The 22,446-nt window shown below is 40.6% G+C and overlaps 1 protein-coding gene across 1 annotated transcript; it reads left to right on the forward strand.

Moving 5' to 3' along the window:
* The first annotated feature begins 403 nt into the window (after window positions 1–403).
* On the forward strand, window positions 404–21,858 carry ppp1cc (protein phosphatase 1, catalytic subunit, gamma isozyme). Its single transcript, XM_030784005.1, has 7 exons — window positions 404–662; window positions 12,164–12,295; window positions 14,825–15,055; window positions 17,116–17,220; window positions 19,432–19,655; window positions 20,040–20,174; window positions 20,377–21,858. Exons 1-7 carry the CDS (start codon window positions 608–610, stop codon window positions 20,464–20,466), a joined length of 972 nt encoding a protein of 323 aa, XP_030639865.1. The 5' UTR covers window positions 404–607; the 3' UTR covers window positions 20,467–21,858.
* Window positions 21,859–22,446: the final 588 nt, after the last annotated feature.

Consider the following 22,446-nt stretch of genomic DNA (forward strand, 5'->3'; position numbering starts at 1 on the left):
TGTTATTATGTCTCTAGTGTAACTTACACTGCATACTACTCCATAATTAATAAATCACCTTAAATGTTTGTTTAAGTTTGTTAGGCTTTATCTAAATACACACAAAAAAATCTATAATCTAATTAACAACTATATTTTCAACTCTGGTTAAAGGCTGGCTTACGAAACCATAATGCAATTCCAGTGTGAATAGTCAATAGTCCAATAGTCACCTTTATCTCCTGCTCAGCTAAGATAAGACAGCCATTACCGCTATTGAGGGGAAGGTGCTAACCAGTGTTATTTGAAGAATCGGAAGAACATGAAATATTGAATATACTTAGGTGTGCGTTTTGGTTCTGTATTTCGACATTAGCAACGACGTATCCCTCCGCGTGCCGGCCTCCCCTGCTCAAATTGCAAGTAGTAGCGCAGTGTAGCAATATCGAAATTGTAGGCTAGGAGTGTAGACACGGACGATCCTACTCACCAGACCCAGCAGCAATAACAAAAGTTACAAGAAGCCCGGAGCTGTTTTGTCAATTTATTTTAACCAGAAACCCGTTTTTATCTAGTGTTAAGGTAAAGTTCGTTAGAACTGTCAATTAAGTCAGTTCGCTAGCTAGGCATGGCCGACATCGACAAGCTTAACATAGACAGTATCATTCAACGTCTCCTGGAAGGTAAGAACGTCAACGATAACATCAAGCGGTGCAAACCTGTTAACGCTAGTCAAGTTACTTGGTTTTATATTCTTGTTTTCACTTATTTAGCATCAGTGCCTGATAAATACTTGCTGGCTAACAATCTTGTTTGAGTTTTGTGGCGCTGGCTAAGGCAATGTTAGCATGCTATGTTTAGTCTCTGAGCAGCGGATGTTAAGCTAGCTAGGTAGCTGACTTGTACCACTATTTTTGTTATTTTTTATAAATTCTCGCATCATAACACAAGGTATATGAATTGATTTTCGTGTGAAATTATGTTTCAAGGAACATTAATTTTCTTAGATTGTTTGTAGAAGCTACTGAGTGTACTAGTCTCAGCTCCAGTGTTTAGCTTAGTTCATCCGTAATGCTTAGGCTTGTCCATAAATTGCTAACATGTAAACTGGCTAGGCTAGCTAGCGTAAGGTACGCTTACAAGGAACACCTAACTGGTGTCTGGTTCTTTCGCCATCTCTCTGCATTGGTAGACACTGAGGACATCAGTGATTTCGCTCTTGTTGTTAACACACAAGATAATTGTGCGTATGTTGTTTAGTTCCATATGTTCCCAAACCATACAAATTGTGATTACTCTGATAATAATGCGTACCTACGATATTCACCCCGTTGCAAGTAGCCACATAGCTACTTAGACTGACCAGGCTATGGCTTAAGCCCATCCAAGTCGTAAGAACGGTTGTAGCTAGCAAATGTAGTACAACACAATTTAGTGTCCCCAGCATAAATTTGTGGAGTGATCGATTCAGTTAAGTCAATTGTAAGAAAGTTGATTTTGAGTACAGTTGATGAGACGGTGGCGTTACTGTGATATTATTTGTTATTGAGCTGCACTGCAGGTGGGATCCGACCCACATTCACACTCCGAATGCCCTGGTTTCACTGCGCTGCACCGCACCGATGCGGTGTGCCCTCGAATGCAAGAACGCCTTAGCACAGGATGACCCACGTGCTGATACTGACAGGAACTAAGTGTGATATGAAACATCAGAGAAAACAGCAATTCAAGATATTTTTACGCAAGTCTCTGTAGGATAGGGATTGGTCCGTCTTCTGTTACAGTACGTTTAATTTCATTTGATAATACCTTATTTCCACAGAACCCCCCTCTAGAATCATTTGTCGCGTTTCCAGAGTAAGGTGCGTGTGTTAGTCGTTTACGTTTGACCATACCACCAAACACGAGTGTTTCTCAGCAATAAAGCGAAAATGGCGGTTTTCTTTTTTAATCGGTCGGACCTTGGTTTGTAAAAAGTATAAAAAAAAAATTAAAGAGAATTCTTATGTCGTTGAAGGGATTTAAACACTAACTGTGCTAGTAATATGTCTCTGAGTCATAGTTGTGTTGACTGTGTGTCCTCCCTTTTACAGTGAGCGTTCTTTTTCAAACTGATGCTACAGTATAATTAACTGTTGTTACGGGAACACCACCTGGTGACTTTAGTAACAGACAGGCTGTGATTTATGTGTAATCGTTCTGTTTTGGGGAAATTATGAAAAACTTCAACTCTTGCCAAACCAAAGTGTTTGTATTAATGACACAAAAATTAGACTGAGGTTTTGCTAGCATGGCTGTCAGACATACTAAATGTGAAACTTTGGTATGGGAGATTTAAATGTATCACAAAACCTTTATATATACTCACACACAGAGGGTAATCTTTAGTCTGGTTGCAGTGTCAGGCCAGTTTGAAAGATTAAACAGTCTTCTTTGACTGGTCCTGTCAGAGTTCTCTGTGCCTGTGGTTAAAGTAGGGTTGGGTATTGTTTGGGGTTTTTTTTTCGATACAGGTGCTATGTCCATACTTATAAAATGGTCCGAGTGCCTAAACGGTGCCTGAACCGATACTTAAAAAAAAAAAAAAAAAGGGAAGCACAAAACTAAGGTTATCGACATTAAAGAACGGCTTTGTTATTTCTAAGGCAAATTTGAACTTCAAACTGAACAGTATTTTAACTTAACACCTTAAATATACACATATAAATAAACACAAAACACTTAGTAAATTTACATAACAAATTTACATGATAAATAAAACCTACTCCAACTACAGCAATTTAACACTAAATAAGTTACAGTAATAATAATAGCAAACTAAATTTTGTGTTGGAATTCTTCACATTCTACAAACTTCAGCTTCAAGCTTCAGCAATTAACTGCAAAATAAATTTTGTGTTGGAATTCTTCATATTCTACAAACTCCAGCTTCAAACCTAAGCAATTCTATTGCAGAAATATAATCATATTTGCTTTCTCCGGCAAAATACGACACCTCTCCTGACTAACTGCATGTCCTGCACAGGAGAAAATCCTCTCAGATGGTGTCGATGAGGTCTGAACACACAGGTATGTGTTTGAAAGTGCAGAAAATATGGTGCATCCCTCTGCTTTCAAGTGTATCCCATGCGTCGCCAGATGCTTCATTAGATTTGAAATGAAGTACAGCCACACTTTAGACCGTTTAGCTTTAGGCATTTTAACTATGTTTAAGGTAGCCATCAGAGCAAGTGTAATGTTAACTAGTGATGGCACAGGACGTGCAGTTATGCTTCTGTTGCCTGTAACATCCATTTTGGAATACCAGAGGGCAAATATTTCAATCGACAGCTCAGGCATTTAAGTGGCACCGAAATCTGCATTGCGATTTGGTTTGGTAGATACCACTCGTATGGGAACCGGTGCCATTTTGGTACCAGGCTTTGGTACCCAACCGTAGGTTTAATCCAGTCGCCAACTTGGTTTTTCATAACAAAAAAAAATAGCTGGAAGTGGCAAGGATGGACTCAAAGAAGACCAGCATTTGGAAATGTTTCAGTTTAGCACCATTTTTGGGCTGATAGGCTACATTTTGGCAGCTTATACTGTTACTAAAACAGCTTTGGTATTAAAGGTTCAACATGTGTAGTGAGATGGTCACCTCAGCATTTACAGGGTCCCGGTGTGTCCTGGTTCATGTTTGGCACAAACAGCGTGTAAGCTCTGTTACAGTCATGCACACAAGATACTGCTTACAAAGTTTAAAGTTCATTAGATATACAGTGTAAAACTAAGGGACAGTTAGTCATACTCTTCCCATCAACCTGCGGATCAGATGAGGTAGCGTGTTACTTTATTATCGCTTAAGCATCTGCGCCAAGTTTGGTGACTGTGACATTTATATGCATTCAACAGACACAAATGTTTTTGTAGAGAAAACAAAGCAAAATGGTTGGCTTGTGATTGTCCTATGCTTTGACTATCCGTTCTTCCAAGAACTTGTAATTATTGTAATAACTAATAATGTTAATAGCCTTTGATGATTTCCCAAGGTGATTTAAAATTTGTGCCAACTACATTAAAAAGCAGAGTTTTTTTTTAAGGTTTTGTGTAGTTAAAAATTGACTGATAATCAAAGTTGTTATAGGTATGGGCCCTGGGGCTAAGTTTTTTGTAGGACAGTTACATACCTCTGTGTTATGTGTAACCGGAGATCTACTCATTTACCATAGTTAGCTGTCCTTCTTCCTTAGAAATAGTAGTAGAGAATGAGTATATTCATGTTTTGTACAGTAATTAATATTGTTCTGCAGGTATGGAAATTTATGGGACTTACACTTGATCATCTCTAGATCTGAATAAGTGTGGAAAAGCACAAAAATAGCAAAGAGTATAGACAGACATATTTGTCCTCGTACTACAGAGCGTTTCAGTTGTGTTTCAGGCTCTTGTCAGCGGAGACTAATCTCTGGCGTTGTACTGCATGCACTATGTTCTCACACGTCTCATTTTGTTACCCAGTCATGTCTAGTTTTATATATGCTTCTCTCACTCTTCTCACTTCTTCACTGCCTACACACATTGTTTTTACCTCTTGTTCAGCTCTCTCACTCACTCCGTACACTAATGTTATTTTTACCTGTACATGTCTGTTTACAGTCTTGATAGTTGTTTGTGTAGTTCTTTAGTTTCTGTATTTCCTGTCTGTACAGTTCATATGTGTTTTTTCACATTACCATACATGTTTATATGTATAGTATAGGCAGAGAGAGCGAGCAAGTGTGTAAGTACCACAGTACACCAACACTGCAGTGTATTAGTGTCTCTGTAAGTGACATCATTACATTGTAACTGCCTGCCTGTATTACAGCGTGTGCTTTCTACTCCTGCTTACAGATGTTGTGTGTGTTGTTCTACATATACTTCTATTGATATCCTCTTGTGTTTTAGTAGTCATATTGTTCTTGTCTAGGCTGCTGTGAACCTCAGCTTCCCTCTGAGCGCTATAAAGCACTCTTTACTCTGTCTGTTTTGTCTGTCTGTCTATCGTAAAACTCCTGCACACCAGCCATGTTGTGAGCTTGTGTTTTCTTGCTAAAATTAAAGTAAAAGATAAACAACTGAAGTAAAAAAAAAAAATACTAGACAGCTCTCAGGCATTTTAATGAATGTATGTTTAAACGAGCAGTGGCCTGTTTTCCTCTCTCCCTGTTCAGAAACAGCTTTTAACATTGCAGATTTATATGAAAGATGGCTCCTTTGCCAGTGTTCTTTATGACCAGCCATCGTTAGCTGCTTTTCTGATGAACTGATCAGACAAACAACAACAACAAAAAAGAGGTTTTCCTTGTGATTCACATGTGCTTTGCTGAAGAGTTGTGTATGTAGAGGGCTAGAAAAGAAACATCTGGTTCACTCTGCATGTTTGCTCTACATGTCTCATCTCTTGTTCACTCTACATGTTTCATCTCTTAGAAATGTTGGTGGGAACGTGATTGTACAGCTTTCCCAGCAGTTTGAAAGTTTAATCATCAAATTGATGTTTCAGGGTCCATTTACTGGTGAAATTAATGATTAATTTTGAATTTTGGTCTGTTTTACAGCATTCTTGGTTATTCTGAATCTGTATTCATAGACTAGCGATATGGTGACATAGAGCTCATGTGCGTGTTATGGTAATGGGGACAATGTATTTACTTGGAAGTTCAGCCCTTTCGTCGTATAAAAGCTCTGATATCAAAGCGCAGAAGGTCGAAGGTCAAGTCCTGTTCTCTGATTGTGACCTGGATTTGATCTGCTCAGGTGTCACACTCACTCAATTGAACATCAAACCAGGCTCTCTGATTATGCCCATAAATTACTTTATTCTCCCCTGGGACAAAGGCCACTAGGCACTCACACTGTTGTATTTATAGCCCTGTTATGGTCCTCATTGGCACAGGTAATTGACGTGAGAGCAGTTTGTCTCCGCTGTCGGTTCGCTGACACAGGCTGTTCCCCTGCCATCCTGCTTAGATTATGTAAGTGTGTATTCATAGCCAGCATAAGGTGATAAAGGTTATGATAGGAGCCTGATGCAACAGCAGGCATTCCAGCCCTGTTGTTCTTGAGACTGGAGAGACTCTCTCAGGCTTCTGTTCACTCCCCTAACATATGCGGCCCGTTTTTGACCAGTAAAATTCACTGCATTGGTTTAGGACAGAGAAGGCAGTTCTCTTCAGAGAAGTTCAATTTTCTTGTTGGCAACATTTGCACATGCGACCAAAAATCTGTCAAGTGCGACTAAACATTTTCAACTGCATTTAGCAGTTCTGTTTCTGTGTGTGTATGTGTGTAGCGCCCCCCCCCCCCCCCCAAACACAGCGAAGACCCGCCCCTACTCTGTCTCTGATTGGCTCTGACCCTGATATTCTTCTTCGCTGAATGTGGGTGGGGGGAAAAAAAAGCAGGTATGTGTATGTGTGAAACCACGCCCTACTCCTCAAGACACCACAACCTTAAAACATACTGGCAATTGAAAATGAAGACAACTATTGGTTATTTTTTCGTCAAGAAAAATGCTGCGGTGCGCATTACACCTGTCCCCGGCCCTGGAAGGCCCAGCCCAGACCCGACATCATCAGCAGAGGTACCGCTCCATCACCTGTCTCCCCTGTCTCCCGGTAAGATGCCTAATCCTGACCCAACATCTTCGGCAGAGATGGCCTTATCTGACTCCGAGCCAGAACCAGAGCCTACCACGTACAAAAAGAGCAAAACATATGCTTTTCGCAAAAAGAATGGCTTGTCCTGTCTCAATGGCTCAGATATGATAAAACAGCCAACATTATGCATTGCATTTATTGCAAAGAACGCGGCCAAAGCATGGCTGGGAACAGTGCTTTTGTTGTTGTAGCATCGGCGTTCCAAATTGAAAAATCACCATGTCTCCAAGAAACATGTCCTGTAGTGACGTAGCCAAAAATTTATTTTCGGACGGGGCTCAGCAAAAGTGAGCGAGCATGACTTTTACTCACACTCCGCCACTAGCTTACACATTCTTTATAACCTATTGCTGAACTGAATGACACGTCAGACACCCCGTGTCACAACTGTAGCGTACTCAATAACCAAGCCAGTCCAATTGTCCATTCTTTGTTTGCACTGAAACAGAATATGTGGTAAACCACAAAACGCTTTATTCATCAAGCACCCTTTAACCAGAAGTAGCGTAAAACGCATGCCCTGTCACAACACTAGCTGGGTTTCCATCCAACTATTTAATGCAAATTAACGCTTGAACTTTGCATCAAATCTTTTAAGTTGCACAAGAAATTTATTTGCTGGAAAGAGGTGATCAGCATAGGGTAAAATGATACTGGTTGATGGAAAAAGGTTTAGTCGCATCAACAAGAGGTTTGTTGCAATTTTATCACATACTTCCTTTAAAGTTGCCACAGACAAGTTTTAAACTGACAGCTGTTCTCAACTCCTCCAGTGATGAGAAGGAGAGTGTACATTTTCAATTCGTATAACACAGCTGATGGAAGTGTGCACAGACATTTCCTTATCCGAATTTTCATGAATACGCTTATGCGAAATTGTTTGGTGGAAAACCAGCTGCTATCTCCGGTTGAAGGTTTACATCGCTGGAACCAAACTTGTTAATTGGCTAATATAGATGTCAGTCAAACCCATCGAGTATTATACAAATAAAAAATTAGAACACATTTTCTTTGTTTCAGGGGCGTTTGTGATGATAATGCTATATTATCAACCAATTTAACAAACAATAACGTATAATTTTTTTAGTATGAAATAATTCCATCCTGACTCGGGGGGCCTGTGCATCTTTTGGGCAGGCCTAGGCCCGTCAGGCCCGTCTGTTGGCTACGCGGTTGACCTCCTGTGCCATGACAGATGTGTTACCGGCAGAGCAGCCCCCCTCCCCTGCACCTTTATTCCTGTTTAACATCATTTACATAATGTGTTAAGACATTACCAACGTGTATGGGAACTGACAAAAAATTTAACGTTTAAAATGTATCATTGTGGTGACAAAAGGCGCAGTGGAAAATTTTGGGTGCTCTTAAATTATGCGCTGGTGCATCTAAATGAAAAAAGTTACACGCAACCAGTGTAAAAAGTTAGTCTGGAGCCCTAGGTTAATGGAGTTTAGGCTTGACATCAGTGTTGTAATCAAGACCACCTAAACCGAGACCAAGTCCTGACCAAGACCAGAGTGTATCGAGACCGAGACAAGACCAAGACTTTGAGGGGTTGAGACAAAGTCAAGACCAAGACCAATACAGGGCGAGAGAGACCAGGACCAGAGCAGTGCAAGTCCCACATTGCATGACACACTGACGATAAAATATGGAACATGCAAACCATAGACACTTCTCAAATTGATCTGAAAGATGCACATTCCCATAAAAACAACCACATACAAACACTAGCCTGAAATCAACTTAAACATCTTTATTCAACACTGCTTTTCCATGTTTTACCATCCACCTAACACAATACAATTTTCTGTATAAGATGTTTTCTGACTTCATATGTTTTCTAATTTCAAATTTCTGACATTTTTCACATCTGTATTTATGTGTGTATTTTATGATTGCTAGAGTGTTATTGACATAAAATGAAATGACTACATCCTTTGGACCTTTGAGACCAAAAAGCGCTTTTTTGACATATTATCTGTTTTCACAAATTTCTGAGAGGTTTCACAACTATATCAACATTCAGTGCATAGGCTATTAATGAATCACATCCAGTGCATATTAATGAATCACATCCATTGATCTATAAGATGAAATGAAATGTCTACATCCTTGGGTCGGTCACTAGGACTTAGCCTGATCCAAAAAACACTTTTTTCACATGTTATGTGATTTCACAAATTTTTGAGAAGTTTCAAAACTGTATTTATGTGTTTATTTCATCAATTCCAGGGTGTTTTTAATATTTAAGATGAAATGACATGTCTACATCTGTTAGTCACTGGGACCAGGCCTGACCTTTGAAGTTGACCCAGACTCATTTTAGATATGTATTCCACTTTTTTTTCACTTTTCACTTTTTTTGAGAAATTTCACAATCATACTTTTATTGTCATTTCATCCATCCTAGTAAGTTATTGAAATCTAAGTTGAAATAAAATGCCTAGATGCCTGGTTGGTCACTAGAACTAGGGCGAACTTTTGAACAGAAAGGTCCCAAAATGTGTTTTCAAGAGTTATGTGGATCTTTATTGTTATTATTCAGAAGAGCAATCATGAGTAATCCTTTACTACTGTTTAAAGAGAAACTGAACATAACTTGATCAGGACATCCCTAATTTTTTTTTTGCCCCCTATCCCGACCCGAATCATTTAATATTGAGTATCTGCCGATACCAAGTCCCAGTCCGATACTTGTATTTTCCTAGGTAGTAGGCTACAGTTGCACCGTGCACATTTCAAGTACATTAAAGTTATTTAAACCAATTCAATGTGGGTATATGCTGAATAGCAAATGCATTAAGAAAAGAATTGCCTCCGGCCTAGCTGCTCTTGGCTTTTTTTTTTTTTTTACCCCAAAAAAAAGTTTCTTGTAAAGCTCCGGTAGAGCAGCATCCGAAATGTTGTGTTGAGAGGGTAAGGCGTACTGCTGGAGTTATACCAGAAAACATACGTAAGTGTTTGATTTTATTTAATCTTGCAGTTATTCAAGTGGTTAACTTATCTAACTGTCAGTTAGGTTGATACTTTTTCTGAAAGCCTCTTTTTTTTTTTTTTGGATGCTATCATACTTTAATACTTAGCATTAGTTAAGCAACTGTATTGCTCTCTGTGGTCGTTAGTTTAGGCTAACTCGCATACATCACACAGCTAAAGCTTAAGGTGTTTCAAATTTGAAATGGTACCTTGGTTTTTATTAGTAGCCTTGAGGATTAATGTTGTCGAGGTATGCTGACCTAAGAAACATTCAAATTTAAAAGTTAAAGGAAAACCCGTCCACCTGGAACGTTCGCCTCAATTTGCCGAATTTGAACGCACCTCTGTATTCGCTGCCACATGGGCTGGTCATCCAAAGCGATTAATTCAATTACCCTCTTGGTGATCTTTTTGGCCTTGTTGCTGTATTGAGGAAATTTCTCTCTCCTTTTAAAAGTATATCCTCCAATGTGTGCTAACCTCACTGCGGCTATCCCAGCAGTTGTGGTCTTGACCGGGCTTGAAATAAAATCCCGAGTCCTCTATGCCTGAGACCAAGACAAGACCCAGTAAAAATGTGGTCGATTCTGAGATGACCAAGACCAAGACCGATCTCAGGTACTACAGCACTGCTGGACATGTTCTAAAGTAAAGGGCTGTTGTTTCCCAGATTCCTGATGCTAATCTTTTAGAATTCTGTAATGCCTTTTTGCCATACTCCCAATGTTAAACGTGTGCCTTTCTGACCATGCGGGTGGCTTGTCGTCCTTTTCTCTGATTTTAAACCATCAGATTCAGGCTTTGGCCTTGTAGCCCCGCTGATCACCTGATGTGTACAGGCTGTGTGCATTAAGCCTATGAAAACTCATTCTTTTTTTTTGTTACAATGATTATAATACGGTGAAGAGTATTTAATCCTCTGTTTTAAAATCAGTGAAAACTAAAGCAACCAAAAAGGTAGAATTTTGTGATGCTCTCTGCCCACAACTCAAAAGGGTTTTTTTTGTTTGTTTTGTTTTTTATATATATATGTATTTCCTTACCTTCATGTAGTATTGTATAAAAATGGAACCAGTTACATTTATAGTTGAATCAACATTTTTTTTATTTGTTACATGTTTTGTTTTTCATGGAAAAAAAATCCAAAAGCACAGTTATTTCAGCTAGTGAAATACAGGGTGGCCCTGCATTTGTTGATTTTGAAGTTGTAGATTTAACTAAAGATAACGCTGAAACAGGGCTGGACAGTAAGACCAGAAATCCCTTTCTTTACATATGTTTATCTTTACCGTGGCAACCTGGAACACGGCTGTATTTTTTAAAAATCAAAAACCATTTAAAAACCGTTGACGTATCCAGTGCATAGGCTATTAACATCCATCACGTCCTTTGACGTGTCCATTGCTTATTAATGAATCACATCCATTGACATGTCCAGTGCTTAGGCTATTAACATCCATCACATCCATTGATGTATCCAGTGTATATAAGTGAAGCACATCCCAATGGCACTATGAACTTTCAGACCCGGAAAATTGCTGGACTAACTCTGACAGCAGTGCTGGGGGGACACCACATTCATACTCAAACCCCATTACCAGAACGATAATGGGACAAGTGAATTCACACATGCCATGAAAATCCCAGAAAAACAGGTATGACTTCTAACTTATGCTGTGGATGCTTTGTTTTGAACAAAATGGAAGGTGAACAGATTATACTGATTGTTGTTTTTTCTTAGGATGTTATTCCTTTACAACAGATTTTGCAGACAAATGATGTACTTCCAGACAATACTGAATTATTGTCGCTGACCGCTCCTCGCTGGTTTGCTACTTTTGGTTTAACTTTAAATCTCTTGCCACAGCTTGGCTTGAGCAAATCACTGGACAAATACGTCAAAACCGTCATTTGGCTATCTGGTGGTGTTATGTTGTTACCTTGTTCAGACTCGAGTCTCTAGCCCCTTTCACAAACAAGACCCAGAATATTACCGGGTAAATTTGTCTGGCCGTGCTAGGGATACCCCCTTTCCCATCATTCCTGGAACATTACCAGGACAAGCGTGCTCACACATGACATGAAAATCCTGGAAAGGTAGAAGTCTACTTTACATGGCTAATGACGCTAAGTTTTGAATAAAATGTGGGTGAACAGATTCAATCGAGTGGCAGCGTTAATTTACAATACATCTTGTAAACAACCAATGTTGCATACAATATTGAGTTTGCTAGCTTTTATTTAACTGATTTTATAGAGAGCTGTCTGTCGGTCTGCAGTGCTAACTGTCTGTTTGTCTGCAGTGCACTTTTCCAGTGCTAACTGTTTGTCTACAGTGCACTTTTCCAGTGCTAACTGTTTGTCTACAGTGCATTTTTCCAGTGCTAACTGTTTGTCTGCAGTGCTTTTTTCCAGTGCCAACTGTTTTTCCCCTCTGCAGTGCATTTGTCCAGTGCTGTGTGTTTTCCCCCTCTGCAGTGCATTTTTCCAGTGCCAACTGTGTGTTTTTTTTCCCTCTGCAGTGCGCGGGTCAAAGCCGGGGAAGAACGTGCAGCTGCAGGAGAATGAGATCAGAGGCCTTTGTCTGAAGTCTCGTGAGATTTTCCTCAGTCAGCCCATTCTGCTGGAGCTGGAAGCCCCGCTCAAGATCTGTGGTGAGTAACACAGACCAGAGAGGGAAGGCCTGGAAACACTTTTGAAGGGCCTGTTTCATCTCTGTGTGTGTGTGTACGAGAGTAATTTGTGTCATAAATGACATTTCAGTGGAGTTTCAGGTATTAAATAAATGATAAACATGAGTGATACAATAACAGGAAGAAAAATAAGGAGGTCTGTAATGTTCAGTGTCACAGTTGGTAAAGATGAATGAATGAGAGTGACTATAAAGGTTTGGTTAGTGATGTTGCAGAGCTTGGCTTTGTTCAGTAGAAGGGCAGGCACTGATTGGAAATAAATGAAGCATGCATACTGAATCAGGATGGGAATGCCAACACACACAGATTATGTGTTTGCATTTATGTCAGTCCACTACTGAAGGTAAAACTGGGTTTTGTCACAGGATTGAGTTAGTGTATGTCCAGGTGACGTGATGTGTTGGTTTAGTTTGTAAAACAGGTGGTACACAGTGTGTCTGTCCTGTTTATGAGAAGTGAGGCAGGCAGAGTGAGAGTACAGTTCTAAACCTTCAGTGTTTCTCACAGCACTTACCAGGCCTTTAACATCATAGTAGAGCACTCCGCAGGACTGTTTTCTTAATCCCACTCCCACCCGCTCCGACTGGATTTCTGACCATTTCTGCCCGCTCCTGCAATGTGTGTGTCCACTACTGCCCACACCTGCAAACATTCTGACCATTCACACCCGCACAATAGAGTTCCACTGATTTTTTTTTTTTTTTATTCAGCTGATAAAAAATAAAACTGGGAGGGCACTCTGAGAGGCCAATAGTCCACTCTTCTATGATATTCAAATCTGCAACCGCAACCAGTATACCACTGGATATATTTCCAAAGCTATTAGATAAAAATAAAAAATCAGAATGTATAATTGTGAAAGTTAATTTATTGTAAGAAATGCTTAGCGATTATGCTTGTGTTATGCAAGCCCACAATAACCTTTAAATAGGCTTATTTTGGTCATATTGACTTGGAAAATGGACAGTAAAGATAATTTAGGCATTATTTTCAGACCTGCTTCATTTGTATCTACAGTGATGTTTGAGATGGCTGTTATGTTTTGTTGTGTGTTTAGTCATGGCACAGCATTCACAGTAAGTGGGACTGGTTCTCGCATTTGCGACAAATTCAGTTCATTTTCAGTTCGTCTCGCAGTGTTACAGAAAGTGGAAAATAACATGTGGATCTTTCTTCCCCCATGCCATAACCCTCATGAACAACTGACCAGCAGTATCATCTGCTACGCATCACTGCTCCTGTTCTACAGACTGTTATTACACCCTGCGCACATCTACAGTAACCGAACTGTACAATAATCATACTTCCATTTCTCTTTCCCATATGTGATGCACATACTACTTTTGTCTTGTTTTGTTTTGTTTTTATTTGCACTACCCATATACATATGCACATTACCATTGTTCATGTACATTCTGTTACTTAATGCACATTACTGTTGTTGTTGTTTGCACTTCCACACCCACTTATGTATATTGATGTCTCATATAGTCTGTATATTGCGTGTATATTGTGTACTCTGGTCTGTAAATAACATGTACATTGTCTGTATAGTGCCTGTAGTACTAGAGAGACACAATCAGCCGGAATACTTGGCCAATAAATCTGATTCTGATTCTGATCCACCCTGTGAATCTTATCCACTCCAAAATTCAATGGGTTCTTCCTTGGCCTGCACTACACCCCTCCACCAAGTTTCATGAAAATCAGCCCGGTAGTTTTTGCGTAATACTGCTGACAAACAGACACACACACAAATGCCACCGAAGACAAACAGACAGACGGGCAAACAAATGGCACCGAAAATATAACCTCCTTGGCGGAGGTAATAAATAAACCTGGGTTTTTGGGGAGTTTTTTTCTTGCCCACGATGAGGATTAAGTCAGGGGGTGCCGCCCACTCCCAAAATTAAAACTGCCCGTTCCTGCGATATTTGCGTTGGGTCCCGCAGGATCCCAGTCCCAATGCAGTCCTCTAAAAACAGTCAACATCTGCCAGTGTGATCTAATAATGTGTCACATTCCTAAATCATTCCGTTGTAGTTTGGGTGTGGATGTAAAGCGTTCTGTAGTGTGGAATGGCCTGGTTAGATTTCTTTGGGAAAATGTCTCGTGTGTACTCTCCACGAGCCAAGGATTTTTGTGGTCCACATTGTTTGTGAGGACAGACTGTTGTGTGGTTACACCTATAATACTCTCAAGGTTCTGACAAAGACATTCTGTTGCATCTGTACCCTGTTCCAAATCACTTCTGCACACACACAGGTGCGCGCACACGCACACAGTATCTTGAAATGTGCTTACTTACTTTAGATAGTATAATGTAAGCATGTGGAGCAGTCACTGACTAAGGTGTGTGTCGGGGTCGTGGAGATATTCACTTTAGGCTGCTTTACACAACTCATCTCTAAACATTACTCATCATCCCAATATCCAGTTCATTTCTCAGTGATAAGAGGATGGATGTGTAATGTTGTTGTGTTTCTGTAGGTGACATCCATGGGCAATACTACGACCTGCTCAGGCTGTTTGAGTACGGTGGATATCCTCCAGAGAGTAACTACCTCTTCCTGGGGGACTATGTGGACAGAGGGAAGCAATCTCTGGAGACCATCTGCCTGCTCCTGGCCTACAAGATCAAATACCCCGAAAACTTCTTTTTGTTGAGGGGTAATCATGAGTGTGCGTCTATCAACCGCATCTACGGTTTCTACGATGAATGTGAGTCCACTTTTTAATGCAGTCCTGCGTGTAAGAGTAGACAAATTTGCAAAACTGGCGCTGGCCTGAATCATGCAGACAACATTTAATCCAGATATAAAGTTAGTTAGTGTGGCCTCCTCAGTCACACAGACAACGTTTAATCCAGATATAAATTTAGTTAGTGTGGCCTCCTCAGTCACACAGACAACGTTTAATCTAGATATAAAGTTAGTTAGTGTGGCCTCCTCAGTCACACAGACAACGTTTAATCCAGATATAAATTTAGTTAGTGTGGCCTCCTCAGTCACACAGACAACGTTTAATCTAGATATAAAGTTAGTTAGTGTGGCCTCCTCAGTCACACAGACAACGTTTAATCCAGATATAAAGTTAGTTAGTGTGGCCTCCTCAGTCACACAGACAACGTTTAATCCAGATATAAATTTAGTTAGTGTGGCCTCCTCAGTCACACAGACAACGTTTAATCCAGATATAAATTTAGTTAGTGTGGCCTCCTCAGTCACACAGACAACGTTTAATCTAGATATAAAGTTAGTTAGTGTGGCCTCCTCAGTCACACAGACAACGTTTAATCTAGATATAAAGTTAGTTAGTGTGGCCTCCTCAGTCACACAGACAACGTTTAATCCAGATATAAATTTAGTTAGTGTGGCCTCCTCAGTCACACAGACAACGTTTAATCTAGATATAAAGTTAGTTAGTGTGGCCTCCTCAGTCACACAGACAACGTTTAATCTAGATATAAAGTTAGTTAGTGTGGCCTCCTCAGTCACACAGACAACGTTTAATCCAGATATAAAGTTAGTTAGTGTGGCCTCCTCAGTCACACAGACAACGTTTAATCCAGATATAAAGTTAGTTAGTGTGGCCTCCTCAGTCACACAGACAACGTTTAATCCAGATATAAAGTTAGTTAGTGTGGCCTCCTCAGTCACACAGACAACGTTTAATCCAGATATAAATTTAGTTAGTGTGGCCTCCTCAGTCACACAGACAACGTTTAATCCAGATATAAATTTAGTTAGTGTGGCCTCCTCAGTCACACAGACAACGTTTAATCTAGATATAAATTTAGTTAGTGTGGCCTCCTCAGTCACACAGACAACGTTTAATCTAGATATAAAGTTAGTTAGTGTGGCCTCCTCAGTCACACAGACAACGTTTAATCCAGATATAAAGTTAGTTAGTGTGGCCTCCTCAGTCACACAGACAACGTTTAATCCAGATATAAAGTTAGTTAGTGTGGCCTCCTCAGTCACACAGACAACGTTTAATCTAGATATAAAGTTAGTTAGTGTGGCCTCCTCAGTCACACAGACAATTTTTAATCTAGATATAAAAAGTTAGTTAGTGTGGCTTCCTCAGTCACACAGACAACGTGAGACTGGTATTAAATCAAACGATCCAGGAAGTCTTTGGACTAACCCTAGTTAGAGAACTTGAGTACAGTTATCTCTGCTCTCAGTCATTCTGTGGAAGTCATACTCCCTGATTTTGTTTCTCTTTAACATTGTTTACTTGTCATTATTTGTTTTTGTATTGTGTTTATGAATGAATGCAGATATTTTACTGTCATGCTTTGCAAGTCACCAGTGAGTCACTTTGTCCTAGAGCAGTGACCAAACCCCTTACTGCATCTATATTCCTGTATCCTTTTACCACCGTATTTGTATTCCTCTATCCCTCCACCTGTATCTGTATTCCTGTACCCCGTTTCTGTCCTGCTATGGTCTACCTTGCTGAGTTTTTACAGCTTTTAGAGCTTTTACAGCTGTCTTGGATGTTAATAAGTAAATTGGCTGAAGACATGGGGTTTAAGGAGGGGGAAGAGGGGAGACAATCAGAATTTAAACTGTGTGTGTACGTCAGTAGCTGTGTGCTGACAGGCAGACCTGCTTCTAAGCAAAGGGACTTGTGTTTTAACTGTGATGTTATTTAATGAATTTTCAGAGTCTGATGTGTGGGTGTTTCTGATCTGTGCTTATTGTGCCAGCAAATGTGGATATGTCCTGTGTTATTGTGCCTGTTAATGTGGATATGTCCCGTATTATTGTTAGGCAAGAGACGCTACAACATCAAACTATGGAAGACATTCACCGACTGCTTCAACTGCTTGCCCATTGCAGCCATCGTTGATGAGAAGATCTTCTGTTGCCATGGAGGTACGTACAGAAAGCATCTGAGCTGATCATTTTATACACGTGTGTTCCAGTGAGTTTTGCATATCAGGCTCCACTGACTACAGTCCAGCTGCTCAGTTGGTTATCAGTTTATGGATCACTGTCTCTTATCTCTTCCTTACCTTGCAATGATGTAGTACATGCTGATGCCATCACACATGAAGCATGTTTCTCAGTTTTCCACAGACCTGCGTAGTTTAGTCAGGCAGCGTAACGGGTTCACAGGAAGGAAGGCGGCAGTCTACCAGTTGTTACTGACCCTAACTCTGACCCTAACTCTAACCCTAACAGGGGCAGCCGTGGTCAAACGGTTAGAGAACCGGGCTTGTGACTGGAGGGTTGCCGGTTTGATTCCCAGGCCCAACATCCACGGCTGTGTGCCCTTGAGCAAGGCACTTAACCCCAATGCTCCCCGGGCGCAAGGAATTCTGCCCACTGCTCCTGCGTCTGGTGTGTGTTCACTACTGGTGTGTTGGATGGGTTAAATGCAGAGGACAAATACACTGCTCACTGTTCACAGTGTGTGTGTGCAATCACAAACTTAACTTAACGTATGCTGTGATTTCAGGCAGTTACACTGTGTCTTGAGTGATTTTGCGTTCAGACTGCTGAGGAAGTGAAAACATGCAGTAACAGGTTCCATATCAAAGGCAGTTTGTTTTTTAGCATTGGCAAGGGCTGAGAAGACGCCCTTGTGACACCTCGACTGGCAGGGCATCACAGCGTGTTTGCTATTCCAAATTTCAGACAGAAATGGGAACAATAAAGAGAAAATGATTGATAAATCTTTTCTTTGAGTTGCAACATAGTCTTTGATTCATCAGCTGAATTGAGTTTTAGAGAGCAGTGGAAAACTATCAGCAGTAATGCAGATTTAGTGATGTGCTCATTAGTATTGTTCTGGCTGTCTGATTCCAGACTCAATAAAAAAAAAAAAGTTCTCTGTTTTACATTTGTCTCTGAAAGACACAAGTTGTCAAAAGCTAATGTGTATTAGCCACCATGAGCCATGCCATTTTTAATGGATTGAGGAGCTAAAACAGACCCTGTGATTTTTCTACCTTTGTGGAGTTGTTTTTTTTGTTAATGGATATGTTCCGGTGAGTGTGAACAGGAGAAAGCGGTGTGCATTTTGAGTGCGTATTTGGGTCACGTTTCTGTGGACAGAAATCCTGTTCCAGGTGCCGTGGTCTGACTGAGATCAGTCCACTCAGGGTTGTTCAATGTTTAACTTCGTTTAAGTGATATTTTATTTTTGACTGGCCATGTGGCAGCTTAATCTCCTAATCCTGTTCTGATGGGACAGTTAGAGAGGATGAAGAGGGAGCGCCAAAGCTATGGCTTAAGCTGTTTTTTTTTTTTTTCCTGGTTTTTGGATGTGTTATATTGTAGTGGGCTGTAAACGATTAGAGGCTGCAGGACAGGGGCGGGGGCATGTCTGATGAACAGACGACGCAGACGCATGTCCTGTGTCTCTGTTCACTGACACACACAGTCCCTGTTAGAGCCACAGTCAGTTGACACTGAGAACTAATTAAATGAACATGACCCATCAGAGAGAACATATCAGATCTGGACAGCAGTTTGGGACTGCCTGAAGTGGACAAAGCCATGGAGGACTGCAAGCATGACTCTGTAATGTACTTAGAATGTTAGGAGGATTTTTGTGTGTGTGTGTGTGTTTTTTTTGGGGGGGGCAGCATGTACATGGGTACATGCAGCCCAACCCTCAGTTTCCTGTTTCACATGTCAGGCAGAATGAGAACAATGGGATAAATATTCAGAGGAACCACAGCCAATGGGACAGGCCCCATGAACAGCCTCTGTATGAAACATTTAAACTTTTACTATGAACCCCCAGAAGGGTCACACTAACTGTTCTCCACAGTTCACTGTCCTGAAATGTCACTGTACTGAAATTTGGTACTTTAGTTTTTGAATGTCTGCTAATGCCAAATTTTATTACGACTGGCATAATTATGACCTGTTTTCAAAGACCTAATAGATGTTTGTGTCCATTGATCTGTCCCTGTTGGTTTATTTTCTCAGTCAAGCATTTGAATGTAATGAGGGAGGAGGAGTTCACTCTGTTGAGTTCTCCCATTCTAACCTGCTCACTGTTCTCTTGCTCCCTCTAGGCCTCTGTGGAGTTCTCCCATTCTAACCTGCTCACTGTTCTCTTGCTCCCTCTAGGCCTGTCTCCAGACCTCCAGTCTATGGAACAAATCAGACGGATCATGAGGCCCACAGATGTGCCTGACCAGGGCCTGCTCTGTGACCTGCTCTGGTCCGACCCGGACAAAGACGTGCTGGGCTGGGGGGAGAATGATCGTGGTGTCTCCTTTACATTTGGAGCGGAGGTGGTGGCCAAATTCCTGCACAAACATGACCTGGACCTAATCTGTAGGGCTCACCAGGTACAACCATTACAAACTCTCTTACCTCTGTGATGCCCTCTGCAGGGCTCACCAGTCATTCATTCACACTCATAATAGTGGAAGCATTCTCTCAGCCCCTGTTCGGTTTAGCTCCGTTCTCTATCAGATGAGACCTGCTGGGTTGTAGATGTTTTGGGTTGTTGAGAAGAGGTGAAAGGATTTAGTCTTGTGCTGTATGTGATAGTAGCTCTACGAGAGTCTGTATGACAGTGAAGAGAGAAACAAAAAAACACTGTCGAGGAACAGTTTAGAGAGAATGAGGTGTTCATGTGGCTTTATGTGAGACAGGTTGAAGAGAAGAGTAGAGAATGGGTTTCTGAGGTGTGAATGTGGTTTTATACCATCTTTCTCTCTGTGGGACAGGTTGTAGAGGATGGATATGAGTTCTTTGCCAAGCGGCAGCTTGTGACTTTGTTCTCTGCACCAAACTACTGTGGGGAGTTTGACAACGCTGGAGCCATGATGAGCGTGGACGAAACCCTCATGTGTTCCTTTCAGGTAGAGAAACCTCAGCCCTAATCTTTATGGCAAACCACAGATCCATGAAAACATGTGTACTGTTACACCGGTCTGTTCTCTGACATTCATACACATCTCAAATGAGAGACCTTTAAAAGCAGCTTTTTTGGTTTGTTTAACATTGTGCCCTATGGAAGTCATTTAAATTTATTCCAATATCTTTTGTTTCCTCTGTTCTCAGATTTTGAAACCTGCAGAGAAGAAAAAGCCCAACTCCAGCCGTCCTGTGACTCCGCCCAGAGCCATGGTCACCAAGCAGGCAAAGAAATGATTGGTGGGTGTGGTGAGGTCACCGAGCAGGCAAAGAAATGATTGATGGGTGTGGTGAGGACCATGTGGGACTTGTACCATAGTGTATCAGTCTGTCTGCTTGGACGTGTGCTTCTCTCTGTTCGGTGGTCGCTTGAGCTCACCTGGACCGTTGACTGCTTTTTTTTTTTTTTTTTTCCCCATTCCTCTCCTCCCCGTTTCTGCGGCGACCGGAGACCACGCCTCTATGATAAGAGAAGTAGAAGATGGGGAGCACCTCTTTTTCTCTTTGGTTTGATCTTTTGAGACTAAAATGGCTTTTCTAACCTTGAATAGCACCACAGTGCACCTTTCCGTCTGTACTGCATTTCCAAAGCACTGGCACAGAGATCAGCTCCTTCATTAGACCACTGACCATGGGAGGACTCTTACTGACCTGTACACTTTAGACCATTAAGAAAAATAAATCACAAAATAAAAACATGACACTCGGTGACACCCATCCTATATGTAGTGCAACGTGTTTTGGCCCCACACGTCTCTCAGACCACTGTGAACAAATCCAATTCCCAACATGTCAATGGATTTTTTGTTTTTCTTTCTTTTTTTGTCCTGTAATGTGCCATGACAGATCCCATCTGTTTTCATTATGTTTCATGAAATGGCTTGTTTTCTGCTTATATATATATATTTTTTTTTTAAATTTACATTATTATTTTAATTTTTAAAACTATTCTAGTAGAGATCAGACAGGTCTTGTATGTGTGGCATGAGTTTTTGGCATGACTTTTTTTTTGGCTGTAGCATAATAATAATTTGTAAGTTTGTGTAGTGCAGGCTGAGCACTGTTTAAGATTTTTTTTTTTCTTTTTTTTTGGCTTGAATTTGAAATCAAGTTTCTATTGGCCGGTAAAAAAACCCAGAACTGTTCTGCAAATTGTTTGTATATGTAAATACTATTTTAATCTCATATTTTAGCAGATGCCCCTTTTAGGTTTTTGTTTTGGTTGGTTTGTTTTTTTGTTTGTTTTTGACCTGGAATTCCATGTTTCACATTATGAAGCCTTTGCATCCAGGTCCAGGCATGTGAATATAGACTTTTTGTTGCATGTATGTAGTATTAGCTGATGGGGACACTGGGGTCTCAGGGCATGCACATGACGGCATGTCTTCAGGTGATTTAGCGTGTCGTTCATAATGTCCTTCACCTGGTGTCGGCAACTCCTGCTTTTAACATGAAATTTGCATTTCCAGTTTAATACAAAACTCGCATTTCCACGGTTTCTACTAAGTCACTCAAACCCTTATCAACAGAACCTGTTTTGTTTTGGTCTTGGCAATAAGTCACAATGATTTCCACATTATAAGACTTGTAATACTTACTGAATAAATTTAAGGGGAATGGGGGACTGTATATCATGCTTCCTGCTCATTCGTTCCTTCTTTCTTTTTGTGATGAGCTGAAACAGCTTACTGCCTGCTCAGGGTATTACATGAATTCATCTAATGAATTCCTGTGAATTACCCCATACTAGCCTACAGACAGCTTTACCATTACACACAAAGGCAGAACTCCCAGATCTCACGTAAAGTGCTCGCTCATAGATCAGGTGTATAGAACGGGAGGTCTCAGTCAGACACAGTGACGTGATGGTGTGCAGTGTGCAGGTATTGTAGTATAGAGACTGTTTAGAGTTCATGAAAAGATCTCACCCTATTAGTGACAATGAAAAAGAAGTATTGACCTCTCATCCCAGCCTGTGTTTAAGTAGTACTGTCCACCAGGGGACAGTCACACCCCGAAGACTGAGCCAGTTCTATTTGTAACAGGACTTGATTTGAAATACACTCACTAAAATAGGCCACTCTTACCAATAGTTTTATTTCTTTTTATAAACAAATACGTTCTGTATTAAAATAAAAATGATAGCAAATATCTGAATCCAAAACTGATCTGTGCAAATTAAGTATAGTTTCAATCCCACCCATTCATTACATATCA

This window comes from Chanos chanos, chromosome 9 (assembly GCF_902362185.1).
Source record: "Chanos chanos chromosome 9, fChaCha1.1, whole genome shotgun sequence".
NCBI lineage: Eukaryota > Metazoa > Chordata > Actinopteri > Gonorynchiformes > Chanidae > Chanos > Chanos chanos.